This window comes from Camponotus floridanus, unplaced genomic scaffold, assembly GCF_003227725.1.
Source record: "Camponotus floridanus strain SB8 unplaced genomic scaffold, Cflo_v7.5 scaffold49, whole genome shotgun sequence".
Lineage (NCBI taxonomy): Eukaryota > Metazoa > Arthropoda > Insecta > Hymenoptera > Formicidae > Camponotus > Camponotus floridanus.
The window spans coordinates 509,769-524,438 of record NW_020229647.1 but is presented as its reverse complement, the minus strand read 5'-3'; the positions used below and the strand labels follow the sequence as shown (position 1 = coordinate 524,438).

General features: G+C 36.1%; 1 protein-coding gene across 6 annotated transcripts in view; it reads left to right on the top strand.

Annotated features, from left to right (window-relative positions):
* The window catches only part of LOC105251501 (RNA-binding protein Musashi homolog Rbp6), a 591,643-nt gene that overhangs the window by 405,445 nt on the left and 171,528 nt on the right, over window positions 1-14,670 (top strand). For all 6 annotated transcript variants that reach the window (XM_025412217.1, XM_025412214.1, XM_025412215.1 and 3 more), the window contains one exon: window positions 11,649-11,741. In XM_025412217.1, the coding sequence (XP_025268002.1) occupies window positions 11,649-11,741 (93 nt within the window). The remainder of the gene's footprint in view (window positions 1-11,648; window positions 11,742-14,670) is intronic.

The window sequence follows — 14,670 nt, the reverse complement described above, 5'->3', positions numbered from 1 at the left end:
TATTTAACGCGCGCGTAAATATATTGGCGTTATATTAATTAATACCCATCCTCTTGCGGACATGCTGTTCTAAAGTATGCACTTTCATATGCTAATTGCAATCTTGATTGCAATCTGGGAAATTGTACCGATCGGAAATTCTCAAGTTTCTCATGAGATTTTAACAAAACGTAAAAGAGAGATGAAGCGATTCAAATTAATGATGAAATTTGATTTGAGAAATTGGAAATAATATTGGAAATAATTCGATATAATTTCAGAATTACTTAAATCAAGAATAAATATTGATAAGAGAAACAAGTGTATAAACGTGTTAGATATACACATTCCTTACATTTTTAAGAAATTTAAATGTTATAAATTTTTTTATCTCTCAAGATATAGCAATAATATTCACGTCAATATTGTAAATTTACCTTAAATTTATCCGTGCATAGAAATTGTCACTGCTATTATTATATGTATATTTATTTATCTTTTACGATGTATATTTATTTATCTTTTACTATATCTACGTATTTTCATTTGTTTATCCTTTAAAGCTGTCCTCTCCAAACTACGTTTTTTTAAATAACAAAAATGTTTTCCAAGAATTTCACTAATAATACTGACAGACACGTTTATGCAACGATATTTGATATCTGATAACAAGTAACTGCGACTAATGTTGTTGAAATTTCTTTTGAAATTGTAGAAAATTAACCAAGCAAGATAAATTGAAGGGACTATAGAATAATTGGACTGTCTTATGCCGAGATAAATTATGCGAAAAGATTACAGAACTGAGTTATTGTTATGAGTCGGCTATCAAAATATCGATGTCTTTTACGCGGAAAATTATGCCGAGGGGAATTTATTGCAGAATCGAACGGGAAAGTAATATTACTGTATGTACATGCGTGTACATGTACATTTATATTATATCAGAATATGAATCTGACGAGAATTGAGGCTTCCGCTTCGACGAACGTAGACATCGTTCAACATGCATCACGACCGCGCGCACGGTACGCGATTCGTTAATTAATCCCTCGTCGGCGCACGTGCGGTACACCCAAGATCCGCACTAAGAGACCTCTAACCCCATTCGACCGTTGAATCGCGTTGGCATAATACGCGAATTGCGGTTTACGATGGTGATTTAACCGTCCGCGGCCAACCGGATTCGCTATGCGCCGCTGCGTCTCATCGCGCACCGCATTTGTTCATATTGCAATTTTCGCGAACATGCCCATGCCGGAATTTGTTGAAACTCGGACGATTTGAAAGACATAATGATGATTTCACGCATAAAACGAGAAAATTCGATTCGAGCAATCTCTTCTAAAAATAGAACTTTGGAATTTAATGTAACCGGAGTTGGAATTAATACAAAATATATATTTGAAATCACAAAGAATATTAAATTATAAAGGCTATTTCTTTTTCTTTGTGAATTTCTATTTTATTTCATTATTATTAATCGTTTATTAAAAATTTATTAATCATACACACGCGTATGAATTATATGACCCTTAATGATTTATTATTTGGAAATTTTATAATATCGTATATTTACTATTATTATGAACGCCTATTAATAATTTTTAAAGAATCGAAATTTTTCAAATTAAAGACAATATTTAAAAAAAAAATTATATTAATGACTTTCGCGTAATAATTTATTAGCATATATTTTTGTCATAATGCGCGTTATCAGCTGATTTAGCGCTTCGATCCATCGACATTCAACAGCCGAATGACGTGAATCGAGAGACAAGGTCGTTCCGGCTGTCGCTCTACATTTTAATTGGCAGCACCGTACATTGCCCCTAATGGTGTTTCTGTTGTCGGCGATTGAATAGCGCCTCACAATAGCCGCCTTTACGTCCTATTCAGCCCTTCCGCGAGGATAGCATGGACGGGCGGAGTCGGAGGGTAAACTACTATGAATGTGCTAACTCGTGGCCGTAGCGATTGAGTTTAGATCGCTATTGAATTTCTACGTGTCTGGACGGCTTAGATGCACGATTATGTCCTTTTACATCCCCGCTCCTTCAAAAGAGAACTTTTTCAATCGCGCGATTATTTAAAAATTAAAAAAAAACTACAAGTATATATATATATATATATATATATATATATATATATATAAAAGAAACAAATTTTAATGAATAGATTTATATAGCATTATACTTAAAGGATTTTATTGCTTACTCATCGTTGATTCTTCTTTGATAAGAATTTGCGAAATTAAAATTTTCATGATTTGCATTTTAATGAGTTACCGTATTATAAATGATAATAAAACATTTTTATAAAATATATATATATATATATATATATATTATATAATATTATATATATATACATATATTTATTTATTTATTTATTTAATGTTATGTCATTATATAATTAATAATTTATTGAGTTTTCCGCTTTGATAATCGTTTTGTGGTTGCTATTTTTTGGAGCGTTCAAACATATTCTTTTCTTTGTATTCTCTTTAATACACACACACACACATATACGAGTACAATGTTGGATACGAAAAATATCTATCTCACAATATGTTGCGACGAGAGAGATAAGTTTGAAATTTTATTGGGCTGCAAACTAAGTTGGTTATCGCGTCTTGCCTGAATTTTTCACAGCACGGAGGTACGAATAGAGTTTAAACCATTTTTCCATCGTTAAATCAAAACGGAAGAAAGCCCGTAAGCCGCTTAACTCTAAATACGATCCCGCGAGGGTCGGGCCGTTTCGGTGCTCAATTTATGGTCACCGGCTCGCTCCCGCGCGTTCGCAGCCAATGTTCATAGTCAGCGTGTCGACGAAACTGCATTACGCGGACGAGTTCAACGTCGTGCCGTTGAATGCCGGTTATTTCGCAAAGCTCTCCGGAAGGGAATGATGTCCCGGAGGGTAAGGTTTACGAGCATCCCCGAAATCTCGGGCATGACTCGATAAAAAGCACCCTGCGGGACCTAGAAAGGCCGATCTCCCTTTTATCGTTTCTACGCTCGTGTGACAGAGTCGGTCACGGGAATATCGCAGGATCCATTCCACTTTCCTCGATTTGGATTTTGACTCTGGCAAGCTTTACGAAGATTCTTCGATATATACCGGAAATGTGATAACGTTATATATCCGTATCTATCAATTTAATAAATTTGTAAATCCTTGAAGCAAACTGAAGGTTATTGGATTTCGAAATTAAGACAGATATTGAAAATTTGATTTATGTATAAATGTACATGTATGTATTTATTCGAATATATTTTGCATTAAAATTTTTGTGAAATATAGAAAATATTAGAATTAATTTTAACATGTTTATTTAACAAAAATTAAAATAAATAAATATATATTATCTTGTCACAAGCTATAATTAGACTCAGTTAGGAAGAATAGAACAGGCAGAATGATTTTGTTTAAAATTTTCTGTAAACAGTGCATGCATTCGGATAGTTAATTAATTTTTTTTTTTTTTCGAATCTTGCCATCGAGATTTCGCGAGGCGTAACACAACAATGTGTCCCAAACAGATTAAAAATGCGGGCGGCTCCAGCCGTGGCATCGGCGTGCCGTTGGATTTAAAAGGATTGTGGATATATCGGGCGCCGAATAAAACAAGAAGGCCTGATAATGCGCATCAAAGGCGCGGGCAGAAATAGAGAAGCGCTTAAGCCGGCATGCACTTGTCGAGCGTCAGCGCTTTCATCTTCGCTCTCAAAGAGCAACTCGTAAACGTTTGATGCCACAGGATCAATAAATGTATCATGCGCGGACCAATACACATCGGCATCGGGTTTCATCGGAAGAATGAAATCTCCGCCTGTTTTTCGCGTCTCTGATTTCCGCGGAAAACCGCGAGAATGATGAAACGCAGTCGCGATATCATGGAAAAGAGAAATACAGTGTGTCTACTCTGTGGAAAAATATGAAAAACCTCTGGAATTCTTGGAAATTTCTCTTTTGTGTTTGGAAAAATCAGGGAATTCTCATTGGAAATTTTATTGGGACTCAGGAATTTTTTATAAAATTTTATCTTTGATCATTTTTTTTGCTCTTATATTACAAGCAATCCGTTGGTAGGCTAATTATAAGTTGTGAATTGCATATGTGTTTAGAATATATAATATATGTTTTTATGTATCTTTGTTTATATATTTTTTTCAATATCTTTAAAATATTCTCTATTGTAATTTTTAATGATAAAAAAATGAAAATATGCGAGTGAAAAATATTTATCTGATAAAAGCTATTCAATATTTTTTTAGTATATTTGCAAATTTAGCACTTGAAATTTAAGTGATTCTACTTTTTCTTCGTATAAATAAAAAGCATTAGAACATGCATACGATAAGAAAATTTATTTTAAAATGTTACACCAAAATATTTACAAAATTTTGGATAAGATTTGAATATGTGCGTTATAGACATCCTGAAAATATATACAATTTCACTAGGTTTTTAGCCTCAATCATCTTATGTAGTATGTATTTCAACCGAACATTTTACTTACTTGAGGTGATAAAATCTTTGAATTTAAGAGAATTTTTTTGTGCTTTTTTACAGACAACAGTAACTTTTTTAGTAAACCAACTATTTTTATAGATATGCTAGGCATATACTTATTGTTAGTTAAAATAATGTGTAAAATACTATGTGGTCCAAACAAAATGCACAACGAAAGCACCGGATTTACTGTGAAGCTTGGAAACGTTGTAAAGAAATTCGAGTGGCTACTATGGAAACTCTTTTATGGGAGTTTCCTCTCGTTCGAATTTTTTTACGGCAGTTGCTTTCTTCGAGATTCCGCTTGAATTTGCTGACGGCGCAAATGACTGTGGAAAAAGCTTTTAACTTCTTGTTAAAGTCTTATGTGCGATTTTTATCTGGACTAATTTCTAATTAACATTTATCAAAAATAATGTTACGTCACCTTTATTACTTTAGTCTTATCTGATATTCAGCAAATTATAATTACGTTTATAATGAGACGATTAATTTAGTAAATTGAATAATTTTAATTTATCTGAATAATTAACTATATAAGTCTCTCTATTATCAGCTAGCTACTATTCGCATTTCAACAAGAAAGACTAAAATTGATTTATTCATTTCTTGCATAGAAAGAAATTTTGACTCGTTTGTAACATTTTTCGATTTTATTTTTTATTAATTTCTTATATATGCTAATATTTACGATATAATTTTTTGATAATATCACAAGTGTTCCGATATTGCAGGCATTATCTTGAATATCGTAGCACCAAGACACGGAGATCTCGAAATAATCACCTAGGGTTGGAACTTCTCGAACGACGAAGGGGTTTGGCAGATTCCGTGGTAATCCGGTAAAGTCGCAACTCAAACAGTTTAAGTCAGAATAGTGGCCGAAGGGTGGTAGGTTGCGGTCGTTCAGAGGGTGTAATGGGTGGGATTTAGGATTACGAGTGCAAGTGTATGTAACGTTCAGTCTAGCAATTTATCGGTTTGACCTCCTATTTTTAACGATTGTCAATCGATATATTTTCTAATGATAGTTGCATACATAAATATAATTTTTTAAACATTAATATATTTTTCTACTTTCATAAGAAACCTTAACTCTAAAAAGAGTGCGGACATGTGTCTATAGATCTGTTGCCCGAAATTTTCTCAATTCGAGATTGGACTTCATTTTGACTTAAATAAAATCTTATGATGCGTAGATTATAAATATGCGTAATTTTCAGAAGGAAATATATATATTTAATATATATATATATTTTCATTCTTATAAAAATTTGAATTTTACCTCTATAAAAATTACTTATTTTACCGGCCATTTTCTCTGGAATCATAACTCGATCCATCTAGAAACTTGCATATTCGTAATTTATCATAAATTTTATTTTGAGCAAAAAATAAAGTCCAATCTCGAGTTTTGTCCTCGAGAATTGTCCTCTTTGTGAATTTTTTGAAATAACAAAAATGTATTCTATATTGACTAATTAAAGAAGCGAAATAAATTATAGCTACTACTATCGTGCCGCTATATGTCACAGGCTCTCTTTTCTACACGTTTTAAAAAATTATAAATTCCAGTCACGAAAGCCTTGCATTCGCTTCCTTTAAATTCGCAAAATCGACGCGTACCAAGGTTGATACAGGCGAGGTGGAATTTTCGGAATATTCCCCGACCGGAAAACGTAGGATGAGGCATGCGCGTATAATTTACGTGAGAGCACGTTCTGCGGTGAGCATCTCGAATCGTGCTATAGCGCGTAGAGCTAGAGCGAGAACGGAGTTAGAGCAAGGTAGGGTCAGAGCTGGACAGCGCGATAGCGATATTCCGAGCGACGTTGAGCGCCTTACCTACCGCTCGGTTACTGATAACCTCTCTTCCTTCCTGTACCACCACTACCCCGTAACCTCTTTTGCTATTTATGACCGGTAACTTAAATCGTTGAACGTCGCGATCGTGAGAGATTGTTGCAGCATGGCTGCCACGCCGAAATCCGCGTAGATAAAAAGCCCTAGGTAGCTTCTCTATTCCGAGGTAAGGAAAGGTTTGAAAAATGTTGGACACTGAAAAATTATGCGACTCACATTGCGGTTTATACATCAGGTGGATTGTATACAGTCTAACTTAGCAAATAAATGTTTCTCTTTGCCTTGTGCTTTGCGTCTAAATGATTGCATTAAGACGAGGTAAAATCGAGGTGGTTCGGTAAAAGAAGAAAGACTCAGAGAGACGTCAAAGAACAAAAGCGAGTGACATTATCCGCGACGGATGGGGGCTACAGTCGTCGGAGCCAGGCCAGGATTAATTCTTTCCGAGCGAGGTTCAGGACGCCAGGATGGATCGCTCGGAAAGACAGAAGGGTTGGAAGAAAGACTATGGATTCTGCGGTACTAGGTACTGGGCTAGCTGGAGAAAAAGTAGGGCGAAAGGGCGAGGGACAGGCCGGGCGAATCGGTTATCATCCCGAGGGTTGCGAGCTTCGTCCCGGGATCCCACCGTCGCTTTTTCTTTCTTTCCTCTCTCCCATTTTTTCTCCTATCTCCGTCTATCCTTCTCTCCCGACCTTATCCTTCCCTTTTTTATATATTTGTCCCTATGACCTGGATTCGCGACAATGCGGAATTATTCTACGCAATTTTGATCGCTCCTGCCCTGATTTGAAGATGCCACTACTTGACATATATTAAATTGTAGCAAACGAAGAGATTATAATTATTAAGACTTGCTATAGCAAGCATACTTGCAATGTTTCAGTTGAAATTATTGTGAGCAAACGTATTCAATAATTCAAGTTTAAAAAAAAGAAATTGATATTTTTATTAAGTAAGGTAAAAATCAATTTATATTTCACTTGACTATATGCTTACGCATTCCTATCAATGTAACATTGTTGATACTATTCTGTACGATCGTTAAAGGGACATGGTGGGCAGAGTAATATTCGCAATGCGTTAAGGTTATCGATTTTAAAGTTGAGTTGATTGCCACAGTATTGCGATGTAATAATACAGATGGGCCATTCAACCATGGACACACGTTACCAAAAGCTATTGCGTCGCTAAATTGATAGTACACATGATATAATGGAAAACGATAATTTATTCGTAACGACAGATAACGCACTTGTACATCATTCTATTTCTTTCGAGCTTTCTCAGTTTTGTCTCATTTAGCATTAACGTTTGATAAAAGTGTGAAATTTTCTTAATATTTATGTTTTGAACATATTACTTTACATATGTATAAAGCAAAGTAATCGCCGTATACATCTCGTGTCGTTTATTTAATGACACGGATTTAACGACGCGCTCGTTAAAAGATCGTCCGCACTTTTAGCGAATTGCGTGATCTCGGATCGTGTTCCTCCATTGCGTAAATTCGCATGGTATCGGTAAACGCACGATTAAACTTGCAAAATGATCGCGAACGGAGGTAAAAGCGTTCGCCGTTAAAACGTGAACGCGAGACCGCTGATTAACGTTTATTCCAATATTTTTCTTGCCATTCCCATCCTTCGTACATTCATTGAAGGGATAGAAACGCCGTGAAAACGCGGGACTGATTATGACATTTACGAATACATCGCAATAATGTGGAACGATAATGCCCGATGGTCATAAAAGACACGCTGACTATTGTCCTTGTTTTCTTTGTTCCTTTTTTATTCTTTATGGAATTGTGCGCGTCGTTATTAAACGCGCGCCTTTTATTACGAACTTTGCGTTTCCGCTCGTCATTTTTGTTACACAATAATTTTGTGATTTGTTTTGGGAATAACATTTTTATCCCGCAAGTTTCAATCGTTGTAATAAAGTATAAAAGTCCCGCACTTTGCGCGATAATAGTAGCTAATATGTTTTTATTTTTTATTTTATTTGTGCAATTTTCACGTTTTTTAAAACAAATTGTACTACCGTTAGTAGAGAGCGCAATATTTAATATTAATATAAAATAATTTACATCATTATGAAATCATATTAAATTATACAGAGCGGTTTAATATATATTATAGATGAATATATTAAATTTGCGCAAATAGAGAGGTAGCTTTTACATCTTCCTCTCTCCTTTCTCCGGGACGATTTCATTTTCGTAGATACGGAAGCGCTAAAAGCGAGCCAGAAACATGTACGCGGTCATATCGGGTGAGAAAAGCAGGAGTTTGGTAAAGAGGGATGAGGTGGCCCTCTCTCCCGGCTCCTCTCCCTCAACCGATGAAATTATAAAGCCACTCCTAGTAAGTTGTAAAATTGTAATAGCTTTCCGGTATTTACATAATGCTACGGCGTAATAAGTGGAACTCGCCGAGTTTCCATTACCATTCTACCGCTATCCGCTCTTATCTCCGCTAACGACCCGAGGGGCCCTGCTCTTCTCCTTGTTTCTCTCGTGACTTATATTTTTCCACCTTATTCTTCGCCGAGTTAACCGCGGCGAGAAGCGATCCAAACCCCAAACCTCATCTTTTGTTCGTGTCGCGTCTTCACGACGAAAATTCGACTACTTATTTTGTTGGTTTCCTTCCAAGCTCTTTAAGCGCGCGGATTTCATTAGAAATGATAATTAACAAACCAGGGCATAATATGAAAACAATAGCTGTTCAGCCTATATTGCGTGAAAAATTACGAGTCTTATTATGTCTTCTTTCATATCTTGCACGAAAAATTCGCAATTGATGACACTCGTTTTTCAAATGAAACTTTTAAGATTTATTTTGCGAATTGATTCAATGTAACATTTTACTAAGCGATAAAAACGTTTTACAAGGAAGTTATTTTTTCATACGTGTTATATTTTATCTTACATTTTTTTTTCATGTTCCATTTTCATTCCTAAACGAAAGTTTCTTTGTCACGGGCATCGTTGTTCAAAGCAATGGGGAAACGCGGGTAAAAGTCTCTCTAGTTTGCCTTTACAATGTGCTCATTACGCAATCGGCAACAGCAAAATGTAAAAAGATTGCATTCTGAAATTCTCGTTATATGTATCTATTTATCGAGAGCATGAAAGAAGTCGAATTCTCGCTTTCGGCACTCGAGGAAAGGAATGGAAGCTGCAGCGGCTTCATTCGAATAAGTGGCCTCCTTAGTTTAGATTCGCCTTCTTCCATTGTTTCCTTCCTCTTCACCTTATCCATCCATGATATCATCCTTCTTTATCCCCGAGTATGTCTCTTTCTCTTTGTTATTTTCCTACGATGAACTTCTCGCCGACGAAACCGGGGCGATTCGTTTATTTAATTTTCGAGATCCCCTGCCATTTTATTTTTATCCCCGAGACTTTATACACTTCGCTGATTAACCCACCTCGCGAGAAACCTTACCTCTCTCATTCCCCTTCAGTGGAGAACGTTGAAACGAAGAACGCTGCGAGTTTGCATGGGGTTGAGGAAGAGTTAGGGATGCGGAGAAGGAGAGGGAGTCGAATTCAGGAACGTAGGGGGATGGAAGGACTCGCGGGGTTTGCGTTACTCACCGGATATAGAGATGTCTAAGCCCAGCCATCACTGAAATTGCCAGAGTTTACCTCTTCCGCCCTTTTCGCCGCATACCCTCTCTCTTCTGTCTCTTCTTCTATCCCGATCGAGCTTTCGTTTTCTCAGCATGGAGTTTCTGCCCGTAAAATATTCGACTTCTACCTTTCATTCTCCCCAGCTTGCCCGCCCGCGGCTTTATTACAATGCGATTGTATTATCAAGATTTCAAGACTAGAAGTATCGGTTTTTCCCTCCTTCCTCTTCCTTTCAGCTCCTTTAAGTTCTTCATATTAATCTACCTTGTCGAAGTGGATGATTTTATGGAGAAATCGATGAGTCCTCTTTATCGAATTACTTCGCAGTGTTTATCCGACTACTAACGATCGCATTATCCGACTTATCACTGTCATTATTATTTGCATTTTACTCGTTCGAATTAAAATGCTATATAAATCTATGTCTCTTTCATTTTACATATTATAAACAAATGTAAAATATAATTTGGTAAATTTATTTAAAACTACGTTAATTTATTCAAAAATAAGAGATGAATTTTTGTCATATATTTGCTGAAATTAAATTAGATATTTTAGTATGTTTTAAAATTTTCATCATTGTGCCATGTCAATTAAATGATTGTTAAATACGAAAATTTTTTCGCGATTTCCATTTCTATAATTCATTGATTATTAGACCATACTGATACCTACAAGACTTAATATAGTTTCCGATGGGTAATATCTGAGTAATGTTCGATATCTCATGGAAGACACGAGGAATATCGGGGATCGAAGACGTCGAGTTTATCTAGTATTCGCATGTAGCTGTATCCGATGTAAGATCCGATGTTGCGCTTCGGATTCGCCATGAACAATCTTAAGGAACGATGCCGTGCTGCTTGTTCCGATGTCACTGCTTCTTCGCGTTTCTTTCAGTTCGCGATGCGCACATTCGCGACATTGTATCTACAACAAATGTGCATCCAATAGCATTTCTTTCGATTTCGACCGTGACCTCGCCGTTCTCAGATTCCATTGTTTAAAGCATTATCTGGTAACATTTTCTGGCAACAGCTGTTTCTTCTCACTCTTCTGCTTCTTTCTTTACCGAGATTTCCGTCTCTTGGGAGAGGAAATTGTGTACATTTTATTTTCGCTGGTTTCCTAAATTTTTCATAAAATTGAATATCGCACGAGTGTTTTCACCGTGTTTATGTATTGATACGTTATATTGAAGTAAGTTCGGCTATTAATAATGCACCTGCGTATCGATTATTTATAACTTTTTCATCGATAACCAGATAGTTAGGGCAATATAAAAGCTGAAAGCAACGATAAAAAACACCAATAGAATCAACCTGGAAATGTCGTAGCACACCTACAGACACAAACCATTCATATTTAATAAATTCTTTATCAATTTCACACAGTCATATACTGAAAATGTTATTTCTTTTTTTCGAATATTAATTGTTTCGTTTTTATAAAAAAAGACAAGGAATATAATTTAATATTATATATAACTTGTGAATATAATTTAATATTATATATAATTTGTGTTGAAGAAAATTTATTTTAATTAATAAAAAAATTTATATTAAATAATATGCTTCGAAAATAATTTATATTTCGTTCTAGTTGAAAGTCTTAAACTTAATTTTTTATTCTTTTTTTATAGATGGTGACAAGGACAAAGAAGATATTCGTCGGGGGATTATCGGCGCCGACGACGCTGGAGGACGTCAAAAACTACTTCGAACAATTCGGTCCGGTGAGTATAAATATCAGTATCAAATTTACAACATTATTACATTGCATTGCAAAACTAAAACTGTGTGTGTCACATTCGGCGGATTATTTTAACGATTTATTTTAACAAAATGCTCGGCATAAATTTAGGAGAAATTTTCTCTATTATTAATATATTTATTGATTTCCATTTTTTAAATGGATATTATATTTATAATTAATAATACAGGATTAAGATCCTATTATAAAAAATTGTTCACAAATATCACTTTATAAAATTTTACATCGTTTCGAATTTATAAAATTTATAAACATTATGCAACGTAATGTAACATTTCGCTGGAATCATGAACGCGGTATCATTGACTATCATTTCAGTTGGTTACATTATCGATGTATCGCACATCCTCACCATTTCCTCTCGCGTCGCAAAATCGAGCGGCACTGTCGACGACTGTGATTCATGGGATTTACATTGTTTAGTACTTTTGCATATTTTATTGGCCATTTCGCGCGGAACGCTATTGATTTTTGGACGAACAAGTGCACTCATTTCCATTTACACAACGTCAACGGCGCGCGACGACAATTCTGCCTCGCTGTAGCTCCCATGAATTTTGATCGTTATGGCTCATAACGGTGATATCGAGGTATCGCTCTATTTGGATTGTTTCAAAATGCGCAATATAATATTATTCACGTGCGAATGATCTCATTTGGTCTAGCGGCCTAACTTGTTCATGGATTACAGAAAATGCACTTTAACGTCATCAGAAAATTGCATATTTTATTTTATCATACTTGTATTGTTCTTTATGAATAAAAAACTATTATGAATTAAATATGTACCGGAATGGTTAGAGAAAATAAAATTTAAAAAAATGATTTTTGCCGGAATAGAATCAACTCGCGCGAGATTTATGAAATAATTAAAATTCGCAAGTTTTGATATACTTTACATAAGCTGCCAAATATTCTGAAACGTCGAAACAATAATGAGCGAGCATGATATAAACAATTTGTTTTCGTAAAATTACAATATATTGAGCAATAATTTAATCGTATTGCGGCAATTTTATTATACATAAAATCTACTTAAGAAGGAATGCTATTAAAGGAATCTGCAAAGTTCGTATTAATGTTTCAAACAGCAGATCGAATGATTAGGCATTATTGGTTGAGGGAAAAAGTTTAGCTAATTAGTGTCTATCGCTCCTCGAAAAATCCTTAGAATGCGTTATTGAGCGGGCTTCTTCGACTATTCATCGAGTTCGATCGCGATCGAATTGAACGTATGTGCGATCTTCAATCCAATTCCGATTCCAGTACGGTTGCTCTAAATGGCTTTCCACGAGGTAGTAATAATAAACGATTCTAATGGGCAGAGTGGAATAATTATTATGCGGAAAGTTTTCGGCTATCTCGTTTTCGTTTTGAAACGATATCATAAAATTAGTAGAATTGTTAAAGTTAAAGCGTCCTAGTTGAGTATTATTATTATTATTATTATTATTATTTAACATTTACGAGAGCATTATTTTCGGGCTAAACGAGATGTGTATATGTGTGTCAATTTTTATTTATATTTCTGCAACGTTATCATCGTGTGGTTTTTAATAAATATACATATACATTCATATTTTATAAAAATATATTCATGACAATCTTTAAAATTGCTTTTTTTCGACGTAAATAAATTTTGACGTATCTGGTAGTAATTTGGTAGTAAATCAAATAAAAAATAAGAAGCTAATAAATGCGACTCCATGCTACTTATTCCATCATTTAAATATGTTAGAGTCGCATGTAACGAACATATCTTAGAATCGACACATCGATCTGTAACCTAATTCTTAGGTCACAATAAAAAAAGTCACGTATACCATGCATGAAAATCGCGATAGCGTCCTTCCGTTATGGGGAATCTGATTCCTTGTCATGGTCAGACATGCATACCGTGCACGGAACGGCTAAAGCGGTCCCGCTGCAGCGGAACGTTCGGAAGAACCGACTCCGCTTATCATTGACGGCGGGAATCGAGATACGGAGAGAATTCGGCAGTGCCGAACGGCCGCATAATAAGGCAGTCCCCGGGTCGTCCGTTGCAGATGCACAGCCGGCGGATATAGAAATTTATTGGAAAACTTGGTCGATTCCAGCCGCGACGGAGGATATATGCTCGGCTCTCAGGTGACACGATGTAGTTTCGAAGGGTCGAGGATAGTACGGAATATGACCGGGGGACGCGGAGGAAAGAGGGAAAGAGGGAAGAAAAGGAAGAAGCGAGGCAAGTTGGGGCGCGTACGACGTTTGTCGTGGCACGAGCCAGAAATGGACTCGAGATATCAGGGAGTCTGTCGCTTATCTCCGGCCTAACCCTCTCCCTTATCCCATCTCGTCCCCCCTCTCTCCCTCTCTCTCTTCCTCCCTTACGTACTCTCGTTCTCCACCGAAAGTCCGGCTTTTGAATGCAGAGTTTCCGGCTCGACTTCGTCTATATGTGTGACCCACATCGGAGATACGATCGGACGTGGACGCGCGCGCTGGCGAACGTACACGACGCCATTTCGGAATTCGACTCCTACGTACGATGACACACACGCGCATAAACACACGTACACTTGCACACACACACGTGAGTATACACAGGCTCGTGTCTACGCCCACGTACTGCTAACGGGGAGCATACACGATCGCGCTGTATTCACACCGGACGACTAACGGAATAAAAGTGAAGGGCGGAAATTTGGAGCTGTGCCATTTGTAAAGTAATCAGAATCTGTTTTCTTATGTACGTACAGCTGGCTATTTTACGGCTATTTTACTACAGGCTTTTTATTTGATACCTACACCTTCGCGATAATATATATTCGTCGCACATATTCGCGTGACGTATGACGCTCCATTACGCGAAACATATTTACATATTTTTAAATTCCGTGATCGCATAA